Raw genomic sequence first — 24,816 nt, forward strand, 5'->3', positions numbered from 1 at the left:
TACAGCAGTATGATGATAGGAAGTCTGTCTGTCTGTCTGTGATTCTGTGGTTTTGTTGGCTGTCTGTCTGTCTGTGTGTCTGTCTGCCTGTGTTTTTGTTGTCTGTCTGTCTGTCTGTTCTGTCTGTCTGTGGATCTGGTCATTCTGCCTGTCTGTCTGTATCTCTGTCTGTCTGTCTGTGGATCTGGTCATTCTGCCTGTCTGTCTGTATCTCTGTCTGTCTATCTGTCTGTCTGTGGTTTTGGTCTGTCTATCTGCCTGTATGTGGTTTTGGTCTGTCTATCTGTCTGTCTGTGGTGACAGTGCACCTCCCATTCATCACATGACAGCCTTTGGCTGGATAAGGAGGGGAGTGATTGGCCAGTTCCTCTTTATCTGTGCACTAGGAGAAGGGGAAGAATGATAGCTTAGCATAGTAGCCCCGTAGTCTGTGTCCATCAATATGGATGGTAGCGTCTTAATCACTATAGCTACCTCTCACCACTGCAGTAAACCTCCCCTCTGCAATAAACATGTACCATTAAACATTTACCATTGAACCATTTACTCTTAAAACAGCCTTTGTGCACTGCGGTACAACTTATCTCCACTAAGTCTCAATCTCCATTAATTATTGAATTATTTAAGGTAGCATTAAATTTCAACATGGCAGGGGAGATGTAACAAATGAATATCAATTAGCAAGCTTAAATATATGTGAATATATGTAGGTTATAGCCAATATCTGCCCTACCTTCTAATGGAAATACACAGCCTATAGGATAGAATAACAATAATGGTGCTAAGATAATCGATCATTATGATCACGGCAATATAACATTAATATCGGTAACGTCACAACATACTTTTACATTGAGGCTGATACGTAGGATATGGGTAAACTGTGCAGTGGTTCTCGACAGACAACACGTGAGCTATGGAACAGGTGAATTTTTCGCATTGCATTCTCAGGCACCGCGGATAAATCTACCTCCAGCCTTAAAGATAAGGCATTTGACTGCAGTAATGCATTAGCTCAGCTCGGTCGAGGGGCGGGGAAACCGTTTCACACAAAACTACAGCACTGACCTGGTCGCCGCCGAGCGGCTGGTCTTTTCTTGCCGCTGCAGAAACGGACTTTGCTGAAGACCCCCAAGAAATGGCGCTCGTATATGGAACGAGGATCTTTGCTGGGGCTGGGACGGCGTTTAGTAGTGGAGACTCGGTCGCTGTTTGACTCCCTCGCCTGGCGTTTCTGACGGATCAAGGAGCTGGCGATAGCGGCCATCTCCCTCGCGGGCGAGCCGAACCGAGCCAAGAGTCGTTGGACAGAGATCGAGTGGTTGTGTGGTATTTTGGAGCAAAAAGAACCGCGATTTTTTTTTTTTTAAATACGATCCACGCGGATTTAGCAAAATGTCATTCTGACCCCTTAGAAAATACACAAATTCATTGCAGGGAAAGTATAAAATGCAACCAATTTACGCATAATCTAGGCTATTCAAAAAAAAATGCAACTGTGGTAAATAAGTTTGTGTGTTGTCGGAGCGTGCGTGCGCAAAATTGAGTCTCGGGTATTCCAGTGTCCCCCTCGGTATAATCCTCATTTGCACGGAAAGTCCGTGAGTGTCAAAATATCCAGCACCATAGTGCATTCGAGACACCTTAGATTTCACTGTACACTATTTCATCAACAGCTGGGTGAATGCAACGTCTCATAACTTTTCAATGTATTAAGCCGAAGACAAAACCGAATCGAGAGGGGGCAAAGGGTAGGCGGCGGTCCATTTGGCTTCCCCACTCACTCTCCGGGACTACGGGCATCTGTGCCATCTGTACCAGCCCTTCTACCAGCAGACCCTCCGAGCACGGTCGGGGAAAGATAATTATCTGTGAGAATGCAGCAGCAACATAGTGATTTGGCTTTACAATGAGAGAAAAACATTTGCGTTTCGTTATTATTGTTCGTATGTAGACTATAAAAATCTTCCAAAATGCCGGTTTCCTTGCATTCAACACGATTGGTGTAATGGATTATTTCCTTCCGTATGGATGGTTAGCGGGTGCTCTCCTCTCGCCGACAGGCATGAGTGAATGGCCTCACGGTTCTCTCTCTACGCAATCATACGTGATTGAGGTTTGGATGAAGAATTCCCTCGGGGAACAGAGAAAAGGAGAGAGAGAATTGAGAGAGAGCCAGGAGGGAGAGGAACGAGACAGAGAGAGAGTGTGAGAGAGAGTACGTGCATGGTGCGTGTATAAGAGAACAACAACAATGAGAGAGAGAGTGAGTGCGCGTCTCCAAAATAACCGTGTGCCGTGTTCGTCCACGCGCGCGATCAATCCAATGAGTCTTTCTTCAATTTGAAATGTATACGGTACCGAGGTCCGTCGGAAAGGGCTAGAGAGCCAATTTGGACCGCTACTATCTATCCCCATTATACCATTCTAATTCCAGTGGTTTATGAATTAATTTCTTATTCAGCAGTTTTATATTGCTCAAATATATATATATATATATATATATATATATATATATATATATATATATATATTGCAATATTCAAGTAAATACTTATTTAGGCGCCTTACATTAGCTTGAAGTGTCAATGGACACCTGATGGCTAAAGGTTATCTGCAAAATGTGTTAATTCCCCCTAGACGAATCCTAGTGCACAGCGCAGATAATGGTGGGAAATAAGCACATATTGACAAGGCCGAGACAACACAACAGACAGAGCAAACAGAACACACACGGACCTCATGATGAAATACTGTGACTTTAGGTGAATAGAAGGTGGGTGAAAGTTCTATTTTCTGTTCCATGCCTTATTACAGTATCATTACATTGCAATGTTGTCATGACTTCATAACAAGTGTTATATCATGTCTGATGACTTCATAACAAGTGTTATATCATGTCTGATGACTTTATAACAAGTGTTATATCATGTCTGATGACTTTATAACAAGTGTTATATCATGTCTGATGATTTTATAACAAGTGTTATATCATGTCTGATGACTTTATAACAAGTGTTATATCATGTCTGATGATTTTATAACAAGTGTTATATCATGTCTGATGACTTTATAACAAGTGTTATATCATGTCTGATGATTTTATAACAAGTGTTATATCAAGTCTGCCAATATTAAAAAAGTGTTCTGGCACAACTTCAACAAAAAGGGTCAGATGACAATTAGGGGAAAGAAAAAATAAATCTATTGAAGCTGGAAAGTGCCAATTCCTGACCTCTGTTGCATTAACTGATGAAAGGTGGTGTGTGTGTATGTGTGTGTGAGTGATTTTCTTTCTGGCTCTGTGTCCTATGTCGTTGTGTGTCCTCATATAGGAGGGCACACACGAAAGTGGCAAAAGGGTGGGAGAATGACGTGAGCCATACATGGAAAACCTCTTGGCTCCCTGCCACGGAGAATCGGGCATGAACCATTCAGGGATTAACTTCGTCTGGGTTTGACGATTTCTCTGAAAATGAATCAATGATGCAGGAAGCTACTCCACCTCTCTCTCTCCAAATAAGGTTTTATGTACAATAGTACATAAGTGTAGACAATAGACAATAGTAGCAACATATCATAACATAACAGTCAGTATAGGTGTCATGTAAATGTCAGTAAATATTTTCGGTGTACTTGTCACTGTACAAATTACAAATGCTCCTTTATTTATTTATGTCATTTTAGCCTCAACAAAGCTTAGTCAGCGTTCAGTATGTTGTGGAGATATTGGAACATTTACGACAGCGCGGCCAAAGTGATCTTGTTCACCAGCTGTGAGGCTGTCAACCCGGGTGTGCAGTGCCACAGCAGGCCGTTCCAAGAGTTCTGCATATTGTCTTATATCTAGCGCCATCTTGTGGACAAACCGTAGCATTGCGTCTTTGTCATGCATCAAGTTCTAACGTTATCTCTATCTAGCTTCTTTTGTCCTTAGAGCATACTGCATTTGTTTACACTTTTATCTTGCATATAAAACGAGGTTACTGTACTGGAAAAGTAACCATGTGACACAAAGGGAGGCGTGATAGTGAACATTTTCATGATATAATGAGAAGTGTATTTGTATTTATTAAGGATCCTCATTAGCTACTGCCAAGGCAACAGCTACTCTTCCTGGGGTCCAGTAACCTTAAGGCAGTTAATTCCATTTTACTTCCTGGTCATGTCCCCTAATCTTTTGAATGGTCTTGACGATTATATCATGAAATCTGTGAAAACATGGTCATTTAAGATATACACTGAGTGTACAAAACATTAGGAACACCTTCCTAATATTGAGTTGCACCCCTTTTGGCCTCAGAACAGCCTCAATTCGTTGGGGCGTGGACTCTACAAGGTGTCGAAAGCGTACCACAGGGATGCTGGCCCATGTTGACTCCATTGCTTCTCAAAGTTGTCTCAAGTTGGCTGGATGTCCTTTGTGTGCTGGACCATCCTTGATACACATGGGAAACTGTTCAGCGCGAAAAATCCAGTTTGTGACACTCAAACTAGTGTGCCTGGCACCTACTACCATACCCTGTTCATAGCCACCTAAATATTTAGTCTTGCCCATTCACCCTCTGAATAGCACACATACAAAATCCATGTCTCTGTTGTCTCAAGGCTTAAAAATCATATTTTAACCTGTCTCCTCCACTTCATCTATACTGATTGAAGTGGATTTAACTAGTGACATCAATAAGGGATCATAGTTTTCACCTGGATTCACCTGGTCAGTCTAGGTCATGGAAAGAGCAGGTGTTCCTAATGTTTTGTCCACTCAGTGTATATAAAATGACATGTGTGTTTGTGGCTTCATTGACTTCTGCCAGATGCCTTTTATGAAGTATTTGGCTGAAGACGTTTTTGCCCATTGAAGATTGTTCAAAAACTACAAGACTACTAGTTCCTAGTCACTTTCATAGAGTATTGTCCCTATTGATAAACATAGTTACACCCCTCTCCCCCATTTAATAAACATAGTTACACCCCTCTCCCCCTAGTTCCTAGTCACTTTCATAGAGTATTGTCCCTATTGATAAACATAGTTACACCCCTCTCCCCCTAGTTCCTAGTCACTTTCATAGAGTATTGTCCCTATTGATAAACATAGTTACACCCCTCTCCCCCTAGTTCCTAGTCACTTTCATAGAGTATTGTCCCTATTGATAAACATAGTTACACCCCTCTCCCCCTAGTTCCTAGTCACTTTCATAGAGTATTGTCCCTATTGATAAACATAGTTACACCCCTCTCCCCCATTTAATAAACATAGTTACACCCCTCTCCCCATTTAATAAACATAGTTACACCCCTCTCCCCCTAGTTCCTAGTCACTTTCATAGAGTATTGTCCCTATTGATAAACATAGTTACACCCCTCTCCCCCTAGTTCCTAGTCACTTTCATAGAGTATTGTCCCTATTGATAAACATAGTTACACCCCTCTCCCCCTAGTTCCTAGTCACTTTCATAGAGTATTGTCCCTATTGATAAACATAGTTACACCCCTCTCCCCCTAGTTCCTAGTCACTTTCATAGAGTATTGTCCCTATTGATAAACATAGTTACACCCCTCTCCCCCTAGTTCCTAGTCACTTTCATAGAGTATTGTCCCTATTGATAAACATAGTTACACCCCTCTCCCCCTAGTTCCTAGTCACTTTCATAGAGTATTGTCCCTATTGATAAACATAGTTACACCCCTCTCCCCCTAGTTCCTAGTCACTTTCATAGAGTATTGTCCCTATTGATAAACATAGTTACACCCCTCTCCCCCTAGTTCCTAGTCACTTTCATAGAGTATTGTCCCTATTGATAAACATAGTTACACCCCTCTCCCCCTAGTTCCTAGTCACTTTCATAGAGTATTGTCCCTATTGATAAACATAGTTACACCCCTCTCCCCTATTTAATAAACATAGTTACACCCCTCTCCCCTATTTAATAAACATAGTTACACCCCTCTCCTCCATTTAATAAACATAGTTACATCCCTCTCCTCCATTTAATTAACATAGTTACACCCCTCTCCCCATTTAATAAACATAGTTACACCCCTCTCCCCTATTTAATAAACATAGTTACACCCCTCTCCCTATTGATAAACATAGTTACATCCCTCTCCTCCATTTAATAAACATAGTTACACCCCTCTCCCTATTGATAAACATAGTTACACCCCTCTCCCTATTGATAAACATAGTTACACCCCTCTCCCTATTGATAAACATAGTTACACCCCTCTCCCCATTTAATAAACATAGTTACACCCCTCTCCTCCATTTAATGAACATAGTTACACCCCTCTCCTCTATCTAATAAACATAGTTACACCCCTCTCCTCTATCTAATAAACATAGTTACACCCCTCTCCTCTATCTAATAAACATAGTTACACCCCTCTCCCCATTTAATAAACATAGTTACACCCCTCTCCCCATTTAATAAACATAGTTACACCTCTCTCACCTATTTAATTAACATAGTTACACCCCTCTCCCCATCTAATAAACATAGTTACACCCCTCTCCCCATTTAATAAACATAGTTACACCCCTCTCCCCTATTTAATTAACATAGTTACACCCCTCTCCCCTATTTAATTAACATAGTTACACCCCTCTCCTCTATCTAATAAACATAGTTACACCCCTCTCCTCTATTTAATTAACATAGGTACACCCCTCTCCCCATTTAATAAACATAGTTACACCCCTCTCCCCATTTAATAAACATAGTTACACCCCTCTCCCCTATTTAATAAACATAGTTACACCCCTCTCCCCATTTAATAAACATAGTTACACCCCTCTCCCCTATTTAATTAACATAGTTACACCCCTCTCCCCTATTTAATAAACATAGTTACACCCCTCTCCCCATTTAATAAACATAGTTACACCCCTCTCCTCTATCTAATAAACATAGTTACACCCCTCTCCTCTATCTAATAAACATAGTTACACCCCTCTCCCCTATTTAATAAACATAGTTACACCCCTCTCCCCATTTAATAAACATAGTTACACCCCTCTCCTCTATCTAATAAACATAGTTACACCCCTCTCCTCTATCTAATAAACATAGTTACACCCCTCTCCTCCATTTAATAAACATAGTTACACCCCTCTCCTCTATCTAATAAACATAGTTACATCCCTCTCCTCTATCTAATAAACATAGTTACACCCCTCTCCTCTATCTAATAAACATAGTTACACCCCTCTCCTCTATTTAATAAACATAGTTACACCCCTCTCCTCTATCTAATAAACATAGTTACACCCCTCTCCTCTATCTAATAAACATAGTTACACCCCTCTCCCCTATTTAATAAACATAGTTACACCCCTCTCCTCCATTTAATAAACATAGTTACATCCCTCTCCTCCATTTAATTAACATAGTTACACCCCTCTCCCCATTTAATAAACATAGTTACACCCCTCTCCCCTATTTAATAAACATAGTTACACCCCTCTCCCTATTGATAAACATAGTTACATCCCTCTCCTCCATTTAATAAACATAGTTACACCCCTCTCCCTATTGATAAACATAGTTACACCCCTCTCCCTATTGATAAACATAGTTACACCCCTCTCCCTATTGATAAACATAGTTACACCCCTCTCCCCATTTAATAAACATAGTTACACCCCTCTCCTCCATTTAATGAACATAGTTACACCCCTCTCCTCTATCTAATAAACATAGTTACACCCCTCTCCTCTATCTAATAAACATAGTTACACCCCTCTCCTCTATCTAATAAACATAGTTACACCCCTCTCCCCATTTAATAAACATAGTTACACCCCTCTCCCCATTTAATAAACATAGTTACACCTCTCTCACCTATTTAATTAACATAGTTACACCCCTCTCCCCATCTAATAAACATAGTTACACCCCTCTCCCCATTTAATAAACATAGTTACACCCCTCTCCCCTATTTAATTAACATAGTTACACCCCTCTCCCCTATTTAATTAACATAGTTACACCCCTCTCCTCTATCTAATAAACATAGTTACACCCCTCTCCTCTATTTAATTAACATAGGTACACCCCTCTCCCCATTTAATAAACATAGTTACACCCCTCTCCCCATTTAATAAACATAGTTACACCCCTCTCCCCTATTTAATAAACATAGTTACACCCCTCTCCCCATTTAATAAACATAGTTACACCCCTCTCCCCTATTTAATTAACATAGTTACACCCCTCTCCCCTATTTAATAAACATAGTTACACCCCTCTCCCCATTTAATAAACATAGTTACACCCCTCTCCTCTATCTAATAAACATAGTTACACCCCTCTCCTCTATCTAATAAACATAGTTACACCCCTCTCCCCTATTTAATAAACATAGTTACACCCCTCTCCCCATTTAATAAACATAGTTACACCCCTCTCCTCTATCTAATAAACATAGTTACACCCCTCTCCTCTATCTAATAAACATAGTTACACCCCTCTCCTCCATTTAATAAACATAGTTACACCCCTCTCCTCTATCTAATAAACATAGTTACATCCCTCTCCTCTATCTAATAAACATAGTTACACCCCTCTCCTCTATCTAATAAACATAGTTACACCCCTCTCCTCTATTTAATAAACATAGTTACACCCCTCTCCTCTATCTAATAAACATAGTTACACCCCTCTCCTCCATTTAATAAACATAGTTACACCCCTCTCCCCTATTTAATAAACATAGTTACACCCCTCTCCTCTATCTAATAAACATAGTTACACCCCTCTCCCCTATTTAATAAACATAGTTACACCCCTCTCCCCTATTTAATAAACATAGTTACACCCCTCTCCCCTATTTAATAAACATAGTTACACCCCTCTCCTCTATTTAATAAACATAGTTACACCCCTCTCCTCTATCTAATAAACATAGTTACACCCCTCTCCTCTATCTAATAAACATAGTTACACCCCTCTCCTCCATTTAATAAACATAGTTACACCCCTCTCCTCTATTTAATAAACATAGTTACACCCCTCTCCTCTATCTAATAAACATAGTTACACCCCTCTCCCCTATTTAATAAACATAGTTACACCCCTCTCCTCTATCTAATAAACATAGTTACACCCCTCTCCTCTATTTAATTAACATAGTTACACCCCTCTCCCCATCTAATAAACATAGTTACACCCCTCTCCTCCATTTAATAAACATAGTTACACCCCTCTCATATGCAACATGATGGAATGTCAGTTTTAGGGCCTTCAGGAAAGAAGGCATACAGTTCAGGTCAATGGACAGCAACTCATCTCTTTCTGTGCATGTTTACAGTTCAGGTCAATGGAAAGCAACTCGTCTATTTCTGTGCATGTTTACAGTTCAGGTCAATGGAAAGCAACTCGTCTATTTCTGTGCATGTTTACAGTTCAGGTCAATGGACAGCAACTCGTCTCTTTCTGTGTATGTTTACAGTTCAGGTCAATGGACAGCAACTCGTCTCTTTCTGTGTATGTTTACAGTTCAGGTCAATGGACAGCAACTCGTCTCTTTCTGTGTATGTTTACAGTTCAGGTCAATGGACAGCAATTCGTCTCTTTCTGTGTATGTTTACAGTTTAGGTCAATGGACAGCAATTCGTCTATTTCTGTGCATGTTTACAGTTCAGGTCAATGGACAGCAACTCGTCTATTTCTGTGCATGTTTACAGTTCAGGTCAATGGACAGCAACTCGTCTCTTTCTGTGTATGTTTACAGTTCAGGTCAATGGACAGCAACTCGTCTATTTCTGTGCATGTTTACAGTTCAGGTCAATGGACAGCAATTCGTCTATTTCTGTGCATGTTTACAGTTCAGGTCAATGGACAGCAACTCGTCTCTTTCTGTGCATGTTTACAGTTCAGGTCAATGGACAGCAATTCGTCTATTTCTGTGCATGTTTACAGTTCAGGTCAATGGACAGCAACTCGTCTCTTTCTGTGTATGTTTACAGTTCAGGTCAATGGACAGCAATTCGTCTCTTTCTGTGTATGTTTACAGTTTAGGTCAATGGACAGCAATTCGTCTATTTCTGTGCATGTTTACAGTTCAGGTCAATGGACAGCAACTCGTCTCTTTCTGTGCATGTTTACAGTTCAGGTCAATGGACAGCAATTCGTCTATTTCTGTGCATGTTTACAGTTCAGGTCAATGGACAGCAACTCGTCTCTTTCTGTGTATGTTTACAGTTCAGGTCAATGGACAGCAACTCGTCTCTTTCTGTGTATGTTTACAGTTCAGGTCAATGGACAGCAACTCGTCTATTTCTGTGCATGTTTACAGTTCAGGTCAATGGACAGCAACTCGTCTCTTTCTGTGCATGTTTACAGTTCAGGTCAATGGACAGCCTACAGTACATACTGGTAGTATTGAACTGTATTATAATATAATATGGAGGGTGCTTGTATTTATCCTATTTCCTTACATTTTAATAATTTATCAGACGCTCTTATCCAGAGCGACTTACAGTAGTGAGTGCATACATTTTCGTGTGGTATTTCACACATATACAAGTGTCTATTATAAGCAGGTGTAAATTGGAAATGTGTTTCTTGCATATCTCAACTCCCCCTGAGACGCCCTCTAAAAATGGGTTCATGGCCAGCCATTATTAACGGCTAGGGTTAACAGGCTGACCACACCGCTCGCGTCGCGTGCGGTGTGGTCAGCCTGTTATGTAGGAATGTAGGAATCTATGTTATTCAATTATTGCACCCACACTGCTCGCACGCATCAATGAGCGTCTGCGTTGCCAAGGGCTAAAATAGAAGTCATTCCTATTTCTGACGCAGATCGCGCTGCAAGTCCTGCCTCTCCCATCTCCTCATTGGTTTATAGAAGCAGGTACCCGCGTGCCATCTCCTCATTGGTTATACCCACGTGGGTGATTGAAAGACGAACTGTTTTGCCGGTCGTCGTGGTAATACTATGAAAATTTAGATGCCAATCACAGTATAAGTTCAAAGATGAAAAAGCCTGGAAGGAGGATAGATGACTGGAAACGATTTGGTTGACCGTTTTATGTGTGGATTAATTGTCGGAGTAGAGGACCTTGTGCATTTCAGGTAAAATAACAACCTAATGTTTATATCCCAGGACAAATTAACTAGCAACAGCAAGCTAGCTAAATAGGACAAATTAGCTAGCAGGTGTAAGCTAACTAGCTAAATTGCCATAAATGTTTAATGTTTTTCGACATGTCCCCAAATTAATATAATTAGTTCAGAGTTTGTTTTGATATTTTAACCTGCGTGTCGTGATCGCGTTTGGTGTAGGGGGACAAAATTAGTTTATGCACAATGGCGCACATGCGCAGCCGGTTGGGTTCTGTGTAAGTGCCTTGCTCAAGGGCACAGACATATGTTTTTTCTCTCCTTTTCGGCTCTGGTATTCGAACTAGCAACCTTCAGGCCTGACGCTTTAACCACTAGGCTACCTGCAACCCCCTTCATTTGAAAGCTGCGAGTAGATAGCGGCCTTGCCTTTATCGGTTCAGGCAACATGTTGCTCATGAACATTTCCCTCTGTGCACTTGTCAAGATATTGTCTTTACACTCATAAAGTCAATATGAATAATTCTCTATACTTCCTTGGAAATGAATTGAACCCCAGTTACCTCGCTTTAAATTTCATACGAGAATTACATCACAATAACAACAAATATAAAGTCAATTAGCGTTTAGCTTCTGATGCGTATGGTATTAAACAATACTACCACAGTTGCTTCATTGGTTCCGGTTTCCTCATAAATAATGTGTATTTTAATGCCATATTGTAACGAGTGCGCTGAGAGTCGGGAAGCAAGTTCAGGGAGTGAGTGTTTTAATAAATAAACAATGAACACGAAACAGAAAAGCACCGACATGAAACAGAGTCAATAACACCTGAGGAAAGAACCAAGGGGAGAGACAGATATAGGGAAGATAATCAAGGAGGTGATGGAGTCCAGGTGAGTGTCATGAGGCACACGAGACGATGGTGACAGGTGTGCGGGATAATCAGCAGCCTGATGACCTAGAGGCCGGAGAGGGAGTATACATGACACATATAAATAATGATACAACTTTAAAGTGGCAACACTGGTCAACAGCTTTATCATAGATTCAATATCTGGCACCGTATCTATCAATTGTCTCAGATTAGTGCCTTTTAGATCACACCGAATAAGACTACATGGACAGGGTTTGTTGTTTTCAATCTTCCCTGTGACTTGCCCTGTCTGCAACTGCGATGAGTAACAACGTAACATGGGTTGCTCGCTACCTTGACAAAGACCAAAGCCGGCAGGAGTAGCATTGAGGACAGTGGTGTCTCTCTATCACACTTGAAGGATCTTTTAAACCACCAAAAATATTTCTACAAGCAGTTGCTACAACAACAAGAAAATAGCTTCAAGTGTTTTGTCTGAATACTGGTGGAGTCAACTAATAAAATAATGGACGACCTGACCAGAGAGGTCCAGGACATGAAGAACAGTTTGCAGATCTCCCAGGGTCAGCTCGACGAGTTGAAACAGGAGAACGCCAAGATGACAGCAATCTGTAAGTCAGTGAGAGAGGACATTAGTTCTGTATGTGAATCCATGATAACAATGACGGATAAATCTCGAGGGACAATCAAGGCGGAACAACATGGTTGTGGATGGAATTGCAGAATCTCCAAATGAGACCTGGACGGAGTCTGAGGACAAAGTGAGGGAAATGATCTCTGAGAAATTGAAGATGGACCACGGGAAGATTGAGGTGGAGCATGCCCACACCCACCGTGACTGGGCCTGCCCACCAGCCCAGGTGACAAGACCAGGCCAATAGTGGTTAAGTTCCTGAGGTTCAAGGACAAGGTAGCTGTTCTGGAAAGAGCCAAGAACTTGAGAGGAATGTATGTCTTCCTCAACGAGGACTATCCTGAAGCTGTGCACCAGAAGAGGAAAGAACTGATCCCAGCCATGAAAGCTGCCAGAGCGCATGGAGACATTGCGTACATCCGCTATGACAGGCTCATTGTCCACTCTCCTTCCGAGAAGCCTGGAAGGGATGAGAGCCAAGCATATAGGTGCGTAGCTTCAACCCCGCAGCACACACACACACACACACACACACACACACACACACACACACACACACACACACACACACACACACACACACACACACACACACACACACACACACCAATTGATTAATAGACTGCTGAATGTATATTTTGTTCTCTTGCTTTGTTTGCTCTTTTCAATATTATGTCTATCACTGATAAGCTACCCAGGAAAGTTCTAAAAATAGCCCATATTAATATATGTAGCCTTAGAAATAAGGTTCATGAAATCAATAACTTGCTAACGTCAGATAAAATTCATATATTAGCCATTTCTGAGACTCACTTAGATAATTAATTTGATGATACATCAGTAGCAATACAAGGATATAACATCTATAGAAGAGACAGAAATGCTTATGGGGAGGAGTTGCTGTATATATTCAGAGTCATATCCCTGTAATGCTTAGAGAAGATCTCATGTCAAGTGTTAATGAAGTATTGTGGTTGCAGGTTCACTTGGCACATCTAAAGCCTTTTCTTTTGGGGTGTTGCTATAGGCCATCAAGTGTGAACAGTCAGTATCTAAATAATATGTGTAAAATGTTTGATAGTGTATGTGATGTAAACAGAGAGGTCTACTTTCTTGGGGACCTGAATATTGACTGGTTTTCATCAAGCTGTCCGCTCACGAGGAAGCTTCTCACTGTAACCAGTGCCTGTAATCTGGTTCAGGTTATTAATCAACCTGCCAGGGTGTTTTACAAGAGGAAGCTTCTCACTGTAACCAGTGCCTGTAATCTGGTTCAGGTTATTAATCAACCTGCCAGGGTGTTTTACAAGAGGAAGCTTCTCACTGTAACCAGTGCCTGTAATCTGGTTCAGGTTATTAATCAACCTATCAGGGTGTTTACAAACACTACAGGAACAAGATCGCCCACATGTATCAATCACATTTTTACTAATACTGGAGAACTTTGTAATAAAGCTGTATCCGTACTCATTGGATGCAATGATCAAAATATAGTGGCTATATCCAGGAAAGCCAAAATTCCAACAGCTGGGCCTAAAATATTGTATAAGAGATCATACAAAGTATTTTGCTGTACCTCTTATATTGATGATGTTATAAATATTTGTTGGTCTGATGTGATTAATGAGGAGCATCCAGATGCTGTACTTAATGAATTTATGAAATGACTTCTTCCAGTTATTGATAAAGATGCACCTGTTAAGAAACTGACTATCAGAACTGTTAAGGCTCCAAGGATTGATGAGGAATTGAACAACTGTATGGTTGAAAGAGACGGGGCAAAAGGAGTGGCTACTGCAAAAAAAGGAGTGGCTACTGCAAATTCAGAAATTATGTGACTAAACTCAACAAAAAGAAGAAGAAACTGTACTATGAAGCCAAAATCAAGTACTTTAAATGAAATTATGGGCAGAAAGACAAATTCAACTCCATCTTTCATCAAATCAAATGGCTTATTCATCACAAAACCATTTGATGTTGCCAATTATTTTAATGATCACTTCATTGGCAAAGTGGGCAAACTTAGGCAGGAAATGCCAACAACAAACAGTGAGCCATCGTATTCATGCATAAAAAAACTAATAATGAAAGAAAGGTATTTCAAGATAGAATTTTGTAAAGTTAGTGTGGGAGAGTGGAACAATGATTGTTATCGATCAATAATGACAAACCTCCTGGCATTGACAACTTCGATGGAAAGCTACTGAGGATGGTAGCTGACTCTATAGCCACTCCTATCTGTCATATCTTTAATCTGAGCCTAGAGGAAAGTCTTTGTCCTCAGGCCTGGAGGGAAGCCAAAGTAATTCTGCTACCCAAGAGTAACAGCAGACCTATAAGCTTGCTGCCAGCTCTTAGCAAACTGTTGGATTTTTTGTTGTTGACCAAATACAATGCTATTTCTCTGTAAACAAATTAACAATAGACTTTCAGCATGCTAATAGGCTCTAACCAGAATAGAAAGAGGAGTGGGAGGCCCCGGTGCACAACTGAGCAAGTCCTCAACTATCAGCTTCATTAAATAGTACCGGCAAAACACCAGTCTCAAGGTCAACAGTGAAGAGGCGACGCCGGGATGCTGGCCTTCTAGGCAGAGTTGCAAAAAGAGAGTTGCAAAAAGAGAAAAGACTGACAAGTTTCAGAAGAAAGGTCTTTGTTTCTGGCCATTTTGAGCCTGTAATCGAACCCACAAATGCTGATGCTCCAGATACTCAACTAGTCTAAAGAAGGCCAGTTTTATTGCTTCTTTAATCAGCACAACAGTTTTCAGCTGTGCTAACATAACTGCAAAATGGTTTTCTGATGATCAATTAGCCTTTTAAAATGATAAAATTGGATTAGTTAACACAACGTGCCATTGGAACACAGGAGTGATGGTTGCTGATAATGGGCCTCTGTACACCTATGTAGATATTCCATTAAAAATCAGCCGTTTCCAGCTACAATAGTCATTTACAACATTAATAATGTCTACACTGTATTTCTGATCAATTTTATGTCATTTTAATGGACAAAAAATGTGCTTTTCTTTCATAAACAAGGACATTTCCAAGTGACCCCAAACTTTTGAACTGTAGTGTATGTGTTATGGCTTTTCAACCTCTGCCATATCGTGGATTCAGAGCCATCTATCTAATAGAACTCAAAGGGTTTTCTTTAATGGAAGCTTCTCTAATGTCAAACATGTAAAGTGTGGTGTACCGCAGGGCAGCTCTCTAGGCCATCTAGTCTTTTCTATTTTTACCAATGACCTGCCACTGGCATTAAACAAAGCATGTGTGTCCATGTATGATGATGATGATGATTCAACCATATACACATCATTAACCAAGGCTAATGAAGTCACTGAAACCCTTAACAAAGAGTTGCAGTCTGTTTTGGAATGGGTGGCCAGTAATAAACTGGTCCTGAACATCTCTAAAACTAAGAGCATTTTATTTGGTACAAATCATTCCAGTTCTAGACCTCAGCTGAATCTAGTAATGAATGGTGGGGCTGTTGAACTAGTTGAGGAGACTAAATTACTTGGCGTTTGTAAGGACCAACGCCGGAGACGAGAAGACGCAGGAGACGAGAAATAGGTACGGGGACATTTAATTAGGAACAGACAAAGAGCAAGACAGAAACAGCGTCAGCACACGGATACACAATGACAAACGACAATCAGTGCACCAGCGGGGAACTGACAAATATAGGGGAGGTAATAAACAGGTGATTGAGTCCAGGTGAGTCCAATAATACGCTGAGGCGTGTGACAGGGAGAAAGTAGGTGTGTGTAATGATGGTGGCAGGAGTGCGCAATGCTGGGAAGCCTGGTGGGGGAAAGAGCGGGGGCAGACGTGTGGGCGAGCCTGATGAGCCGGCCGAGGCATGGGCGCTGGACAAACCGGCAGAGGCATGAGAGCCTGGCGAGCCGGCTGAGGCATGAAGGGCTGTTGATCCCACTGAGGCGTGGGAGCTCGATGATCCGGCGGAGGCGTAGCAGCCTGACTAGGCCGGCTGGGCGTAAAAACCTGACGATCCGGCTTGAGGCCTGACGTGGGATGGGCGCCTTCCGAGCCAACCAGGGCAAGAAACCTCTCGAGCCAACTAGGGCGTGACAGCCCGACGAGCTGGCTTAAGCACCCCTGGTTCCATCACCACCAACCGGAACATCAGCACTCCCCAATGCTTCGTATGATGGCTGCTGCATTCTGTAAGGACCGACGCCGGAGACGAGAAACAGGTACGGGGACATTTAATTAGAAACAGACAAAGAGCAAGACAGAAACAGGGTCAGCACACGGATTCACAATGACAAACAACAATCATTGCTGCAGCGGGGAACAGAGATGGGGTACTGACAAATATAGGGGAGGTACTAAACAGGTGATTGAGTCCAGGTGAGTCCAATAATGATGCGCGTGGCGGGGGAAGGCAAGTGTGCGTAATGATGGTGGCAGGAGTGCGCAATGCTGGGGAGCCTGGCGGGGGGAAGAGCGGGAGCAGGCGTGACAGCGTTACCTTAGATTGTAAACTGTCATGGTCAAAACATATAGATTCAATGGTTGTAAAGATGGGGACAGGTCCGCAATAAAGAGATGCTCTGCTTTTTTGACACCACACTCCAAAAAGCAATTACTGCAGGCTCTAGTTTTGTCTAATCTTGATAATTGTCCAGTCGTGTGGTCCAGTGCTGCAGGGAAAGACCAAGTTAAGCTGCAGCTGGCCCAGAACAGAGCGGCACATCTTTCTCTTCACTGTAATCAGAGAGCTGATATAAATACTATGCATGGCAGTCTCTCAAGGCTAAGAGTTGAGGAGAGACTGATTGCATCAATTATTCTATTTATAAGAAACAAAATCCCAAATTGTTTGCATAGTCAACTTACACACAGCTCTGACACACACACACTTACCCCACCAGACATGCCACCAGGGGTCTTTTCACAGTCCCCAAATCCAGAACAAACTCAAGAACGCGTACAGTATTACATAGAGCCCTTATTGCATGGAACTTCCTTCCATCTCATATTGCTCAAATAAACAGCAAACCTGGTTTCAAAAAACAGATTAAGCAACACCTCACGGCACAACGCATCTCCTCTATTTGACCTGGATAGTTTGTGTGTATGCATTGATATGTAGGCTACTGTACATGTGCCTTTTAAAATAAATGGATGTAGTTCTGTCCTTGAGCCGTTCTTGTCTGTTAATGTTCTGTATTATGTCATGTTGACCCCTGGAAGAGTAGCTGCTGCTTTTGCAACAGCTAATGGGATCCTAATAAAATACCAAATACTAAACAATCCTAGATCAACACTCCTATTCTGAGATGTTTGATACATACATCCCCAAATCTAATATATTACAACTGCAGAGTATTTCTTTGTGAAATTGTATTATTTTACTCGCTACGTGCGTGCTATGTGTCAAGGAATCTTTTTCAACTAATCCTCGTCCATTTTGTTTGTTTTGTGTTTTTATTCAATTTTTCAAATCCTACCTTTTCTTTGCGTCTGAATTATAAATTCTTCCTAAATTATGTATCCACCTTTCAAAACCAGTACAATTATGTTGACAAAAATGATTACTCTAGGGATGAAGTAGCAAGGAACCTGGAGCCAGATTTACTAAGAGGTTGCACCTGTAAAAACCTATCAACCTGTTATTTACAGAGGGGACTAGATCACAGAATGCACCTTTATTTACAATTTACCTTCAAATATGATCTTTACACGTTGTGTTTTAGTCCCCTCTTGGAAGCAGAAACAGATGCAGAGTTTGCACAGGTGAGACAGGCCATTCAGTTTAACACATTTCAGAACAATACACTTCCTTAACTGTTTAACTACTTAATTCTAAATTGAAATTATGGTTCCTGGGACTACTATATACATTTCATTGACACAAATGGCTATGAACTAGCTTGGTCTCAGATCTGTTTGTGCTATCACGTCAACTCCTTGTCATGTCCAAATGACAATGAGTTGCAATGAGTGGCACGACGGTACAAACAGACTTGTAGCCAGGCTAGGAATGAACCCTCCCGTAACATTCTCTAACAGAAGTGGTGAAACAATGATAGAACAATGTTCTCATAAGTGGGCACAAAGATAACACAAACAGACTTGTAGCCAGGCTAGGAATGAACCCTCCCGTAACATTCTCTAACAGAAGTGGTGAAACAATGATAGAACAATGTTCTCATAAGTGGGCACAAAGATAACACAAACAGACTTGTAGCCAGGCTAGGAATGAACCCTCCCCGTAACATTCTCTAACAGAAGTGGTGAAACAATGATAGAACAATGTTCTCATAAGTGGGCACAAAGATAACACAAACAGACTTGTAGCCAGGCTAGGAATGAACCCTCCCCGTAACATTCTCTAACAGAAGTGATGAAACAATGATAGAACAATGTTCTCATAAGTGGGCACAAAGATAACACAAACAGACTTGTAGCCAGGCTAGGAATGAACCCTCCCCGTAACATTCTCTAACAGAAGTGGTGAAACAATGATAGAACAATGTTCTCATAAGTGGGCACAAAGATAACACAAACAGACTTGTAGCCAGGCTAGGAATGAACCCTCCCCGTAACATTCTCTAACAGAAGTGGTGAAACAATGATAGAACAATGTTCTCATAAGTGGGCACAAAGATACCACAAACAATAGTTTGTATTGAAACCTGTAGTAGTAGACTAGTTTAGTACTTCTAGGTCAGTCAGCAACACCTCAGTCGTGCGTCATTGTTTCATAAAAAATCACTTGCTTTAGCTAGTTTACTTGTTTCTCCAAGTTGCTGCTATAAGATTTCCTGTCACGTGGAGAAATTATTTCCTGTCACGTGGAGAAATAAAAAAATTGTCATCCTGAAACTTTTTTTAAAAAGTAAGAATATGAAACAGTGTAACTTCCAAGACATCTGTATAAGGCATCGTTTAAACCATTCAGCTTTAGTATAACTCATCTTGTCTGAGATAGACAGGGATGACTTTAGTGCCTATACAGATGTAGGATCTTAATTTGAGCCAGTTTGCTACAGCAGGAAAATGATCCTGCAGCAACAGGAAATGTGAATTATAATGTTGATTGTAATTCAAGGGTATTTTTTGTAAGGGTTGATACGTTATACGTTTGGGCAAATAAAGTCTGACATTTTAACCTTGAATGCACTAAAACTTTGCATTTCCTGCTGTGCTAGAAAATTCTCATAAACAAAAGAATAATCAAATGAAGATCCTACATCTGTACTGCTTTCCCTATCGGGCCTATCTGTTTAAAATCAATTTTATGACAATCAGAATGACATGCTGATTTAGCTTTGAAGGAGGTTGTAGTAGTTCACTTAAACTTCTTAAAAGGATATATTCACCATTTAAGACATTAGTCCCTTTTACCAGTCATCTATGGAGTCTCAAACTGACACTATGATACTATGCTAGTAATCAGAATCATTCAGTTATGATCCTACTCGTTGTTGTTAAAGTATAATTACAAGTCTAATAAGTTCACTTCTAAAAGAACGCTGTATAGGACAGGCAGTGACAGTGCCTTCTCTATTCGGAAGATCCCTGTATGCATGCTGCTTTTGGCCCAACTGCCCCAGAGGAATCAACTGTGCTTAATGGAGTTTCTAATAGCAGTTGAACTGAAACGACTTGAGGGACGGTGTTGCCATCGTCTCGACGAGATCACGATGAGGAATATTAATAGTCTTTATGGTGTCATTGAAGAAGGAAGTGAGTTGTGTCGCGCTGCAGAGATCAGCGGTGCAGTGTGTTGTGGGATGAAGGGGCCTGCAGGACTTGACAAGGGTCTCAAGCCTAACTGAGTGAACTGATAAAGGCAAGGGAATCTACTGGCAGCGTTCACTAACAGATACTATGAATATGTATGCTGAAATGTAAATATTGAGTGAACTGGTAAAATCAGAGGAATCTACTCCCAGCATAACAGAGCTCAAGACTGCCAATATGTATGCTGTCCATGACGCTGGAAAGCAGGCGTACATAGAGAGACAGGAGTTGCTGTCCAGCGTCCTGAAACGTATTACTTTGCTGAGGGACCTAAAACGGACATTCCTGGGTTGCGTAAGTTTATGACATCAAGACGCTTAATTGCCTATTGGCTGTCCTGCTTAATATGCAGCGCTGTAAATTAATCATTCTATTGGCTTGCCCTACTGGCCTGCTTAATATGCAGTGTTGTAAATGACCCATTCTTAAAATAGCATATCCTAATACTTCTATGAATGCTGGCTATCTCACATAAATCCACTGAACAAGACCTGTCTGTGGTGTGTGTTCGCTTGTATGAGGACTTGAAACACAAATACTTGAATCTTTCTACAGTATTGCGGGGAGGACGAGTCTCGCGTCACTGCGCTGCGCTTCAGCGGGCAAGAGACAAAACTCGGGACAGAGGCAAGTGTAAGGGGAGCCTGTTATACCGCAGACTCGGAAGATGTTACTCACACACTCGGCTGGCCAATGAAATTGTTTCCCCCCTCTTTTTCATTATCGCCCAAGAGAGAAAGCATGCAAGGCTAGAGGCTATGTCTCACCGGCGGTGATTGTGGTCGGCTTCGATCGTTCTCCACAGAAACACTGCAGCATATGCGCTCCTTTCTGAAGGAATGGCCTCAGAATCCTCATTGATTTGGGTTGGTGGGAACCTTCCTCAATCCAAGCAATCCGGACAGCTATCACAACACTGGGTCAGGTAGCATAGCGTATAGCCACCTTCACTAAGAGCAGCTGCTCTCTAGGTTCACAAGCCTCAAAACGCCAGAAGGGCAAATGACGCTAAAACGAGGCATCTTGACTGTGCTTTCCTCTCCTCTTCTCATCCACCGACAATAATTTGTCTTCACAACACTCTGTCTTCCAAGGCTAGGCTACGCAAGGACGTTAGGATGTGCTCCTAATTTGTACAGTCCCTGTCTTTACTAGGGGACGTAATATCAGGGATGGGGAGAGAGAGGGGAGAGAGAGAGAGAGAGAGAGAGAGAGAGAGACAAGAGAGAGAGAGAAGAGAGAGAGAGAAGAGAGAGAGAGAGAGGGAGAGAACAGTGCGAGCAGCTTGCACGCGAAAGTTTAACTGCAGGGGTAAGTGGCGGGACGGCCAGGGATGAGGTAATGCAGTAGCCTACCGTGCCGTTTGTCCAGGCGACACAATGAGAGCGACGCGGCACGTATGTTGGGTTTAAAAGGCCAATGTTCCGCTATCTATAGGGGACCGGAGGACAACGTATAGCCTACGTCAGATGCAGCCGACAGTTTAAAGATAAAGATGACCAAATGCACCAAAATGTCCTGATGAAAGAGTAGCCTAAATAAACTCTTAGCCAACAATACCACGCAGGTGTCAAATCTTAGTAGATGGTAAACTCAGCCTCCATCAACTATTAGCCTAATGTGCAAAGGCATATCAGTGGTCACAGTCTGATGATGACGTAGGCAACCTAGACACCTCAGTAGTGAGACCATTTTTGTCCAGGACTGATTTTTAAGTCATTTCTTGCAGTACCTATAGGTACCAGTGTGCTACCTACCAATTCTGTTGAGTTCCCAGTCTTAGGTGAACAAAGACAGACATACAGGTTTGAGATGACTCAACATCAAATGACAAGTAATACAATGATATATAATATGACACATTAAATATGAAATATCACTGTCTCTTGAAGGACATGCCCCCAACAAGTGGTTAATTGAAGCAGTAACGTGTGACAGGTCAGCAAGACCTTCTGTATTTTAACTAACCACAAACAAACAAATTGCATAAACTTTAGGGGAAACAGCAGAGCAAGCAGTTTGTTGTTGTGAATTTCCTCACTTTACAAAATAATTGAGAAACAACAGACAATTTGTCACCACAACTTGACACATTGCACTTTGACCTTTCCATAACCACAGTGTGCAAAATCAACGAAATATACAAATAAATCCCATCCAAGCAGTCTTATAACCAAAGGGGGGGGGGTTCAGTCCACTCCTGATAAGTGCTAGTGGGACACTCTGCAAGGCTCGGATGAAGGCGATTACGCCGAAACATAAGCTTGTTTATATTGTCCAGTCATTAAATACTCCGATCAATGCAGATAAAGAGTGATCCTTTTTAAAAATGTATTGTTTTTTGGATAGTCACCCGTTGTAGTGTCCAGGGGGGTAAGGAAGGGTTTTGGGGGGGGGGGGTTTCAAGCCCCTCAGTCAAACACCTGGTACCCTTTTATGTTCAAGCTGGGCTGAAGCGCATCTCGGTACACTTTCTTTTTAAGCGCACATTAGATAAGTGCAAACTCTGTTAAAAAGCGTAACCTAACCGTTCCCTATTTCTTATTTATATATACATATATATATAGTATATCACATAATTCCAGCATTTCCACATTTAGGTGTAAATACGATACATTTGGCCCCCCCCCTCTCTTCCTGGGGTCCAAACACATTAACATGACATATAAAACAAAAGATAAAACAGTAGATCATATAACATTATTACACCACTACATATCTACAGTACAACATGTTGAATACCATGATTCTCAACAGAGAGACCATGGATCGATACAGAGCGGGTGTGATTTTGGGTGTGATTGTGCAACGCAGTCCTCCGGGTCCAAAACCACTGCATTGTAGGGGCTCTGTCCCAAGTGGAACACTATTCCCTATAAAGTGCACTACTTTTTAACCAGAGCCCTTTGGAACCCTATTTCCTATATAGTGCACTACTTTGGACCAGAGCCCTATGGAACCCAGGAGTCAGCTGTACATAGAGATCTCAGAAATAAGCGACATTGTGTATTGTTGCTGAACCATTCTAACTATTAGGATTATGGTGTGTGGTATATTATGACGAGGCGTAATGATATTCAACGACATCATTGCTTTTGGTGCTTTGCACAGAGGACCCCACCTGTCCCTTGACAGTGAGTTTAAGAAAGTCTCGCGTTGCTATACCTCCAGAAACACGTGGTTGTCAGGGAAGCCTGGTTCGCAGCCGAGGCTAAGTTCCAGTCAATAGTAATGAAGAAAATCAGAATCACACAGTGGATGCTCATCCCCTTTGGGCTACATACTATTGAAACACTAGAAGAGGGGACAAAGCAATGTGAGGGCAATGCTCACGTTGCTCAACAAAATAATAGCAAATACATCAAGTTTTACAGTAGAGGGCACTGTTACATTTCTATGGAGAGGGAGCTGAGAAGAGAATATGAGATTTTGAAAAGGCAGGGGGAGAGTTGGTCAATGAGGGGAGAGACAGAGAAAGTAGTTCAAGACATCCACAAAGTTCTATATACAGGAAGTACCAGGTAATAACATGGTTATATACAGGAAGTACCAGGTAATAACATGGTTATATACAGGGAGTACCAGGTAATAACATGGTTATATACAGGGAGTACCAGGTAATAACATGGTTATATACAGGGAGTACCAGGTAATAACATGGTTATATACAGGGAGTACCAGGTAATAACATGGTTATATACAGGAAGTACCAGGTAATAACATGGTTATATACAGGGAGTACCAGGTAATAACATGGTTATATACAGGGAGTACCAGGTAATAACATGGTTATATACAGGGAGTACCAGGTAATAACATGGTTATATACAGGGAGTACAAGACTATTTTTTCTCCTGATGGTCACCGATGTTGAGCAGTGTTGTGCCCTCTTCAATGTTTTTTAAAATGTTATTAAACCCTTTTTTAACTAGGCAAGTGGGTTAAGAACACATTCTTATTTACAATGACGGCCTACACCGGCCAAACACGGACGACGCTGGGCCAATTGTGCGTCGCCCTATGGGACTCCCAATCACGGCCGGTTGTGATACAGCCTGGATTCGAACCAGGGTGTCTGTAGTGACGCCTCTAGCACTGAGATGCAGTGCCTTAGACCGCTGCGCCACTCGGGAGCAAGAGTCCCTGCCAAGATACAGTGGGGAGAACAAGTATTTGATACACTGCCGATTTTGCAGGTTTTCCTACTTACTTAGAGGTCTGTCATTTTTTATCATAGGTACACTTCAACTGTGAGAGACGGAATCTAAAACAAAAATCCAGAAAATCACATTGTATGATTTGTAAGTAATTAATTTGCATTTTATTGCATGACATAAGTATTTGATCACCTACCAACCAGTAAGAATTCCGGCTCTCACAGACCTGTTAGTTTTTCTTTAAGAAGCCCTCCTGTTTTCCACTCATTACCTGTATTAACTGCACCTGTTTGAA

General features: G+C 41.5%; 1 protein-coding gene across 4 annotated transcripts in view; it reads right to left on the reverse strand.

Annotated features, from left to right (window-relative positions):
* The window catches only part of LOC139559631 (fibroblast growth factor 12-like), a 76,279-nt gene that overhangs the window by 36,816 nt on the left and 14,647 nt on the right, over positions 1-24,816 (reverse strand). The window contains exon 1 of one of the 4 annotated variants that reach the window (XM_071375790.1): positions 21,132-21,534. The exons of 1 other annotated variant lie outside the window; for it this stretch is intronic. In XM_071375790.1, the coding sequence (XP_071231891.1) occupies positions 21,132-21,222 (91 nt within the window). In that variant the 5' untranslated portion in view covers positions 21,223-21,534. Of the gene's footprint in view, positions 1-1,068; positions 2,289-21,131; positions 21,535-24,816 lie in introns of those variants that run through there. 2 more of the 4 variants (XM_071375786.1, XM_071375787.1) reach the window with 2 other exon arrangements.

The sequence above is a fragment of the Salvelinus alpinus genome, chromosome 30, assembly GCF_045679555.1.
Source record: "Salvelinus alpinus chromosome 30, SLU_Salpinus.1, whole genome shotgun sequence".
NCBI lineage: Eukaryota > Metazoa > Chordata > Actinopteri > Salmoniformes > Salmonidae > Salvelinus > Salvelinus alpinus.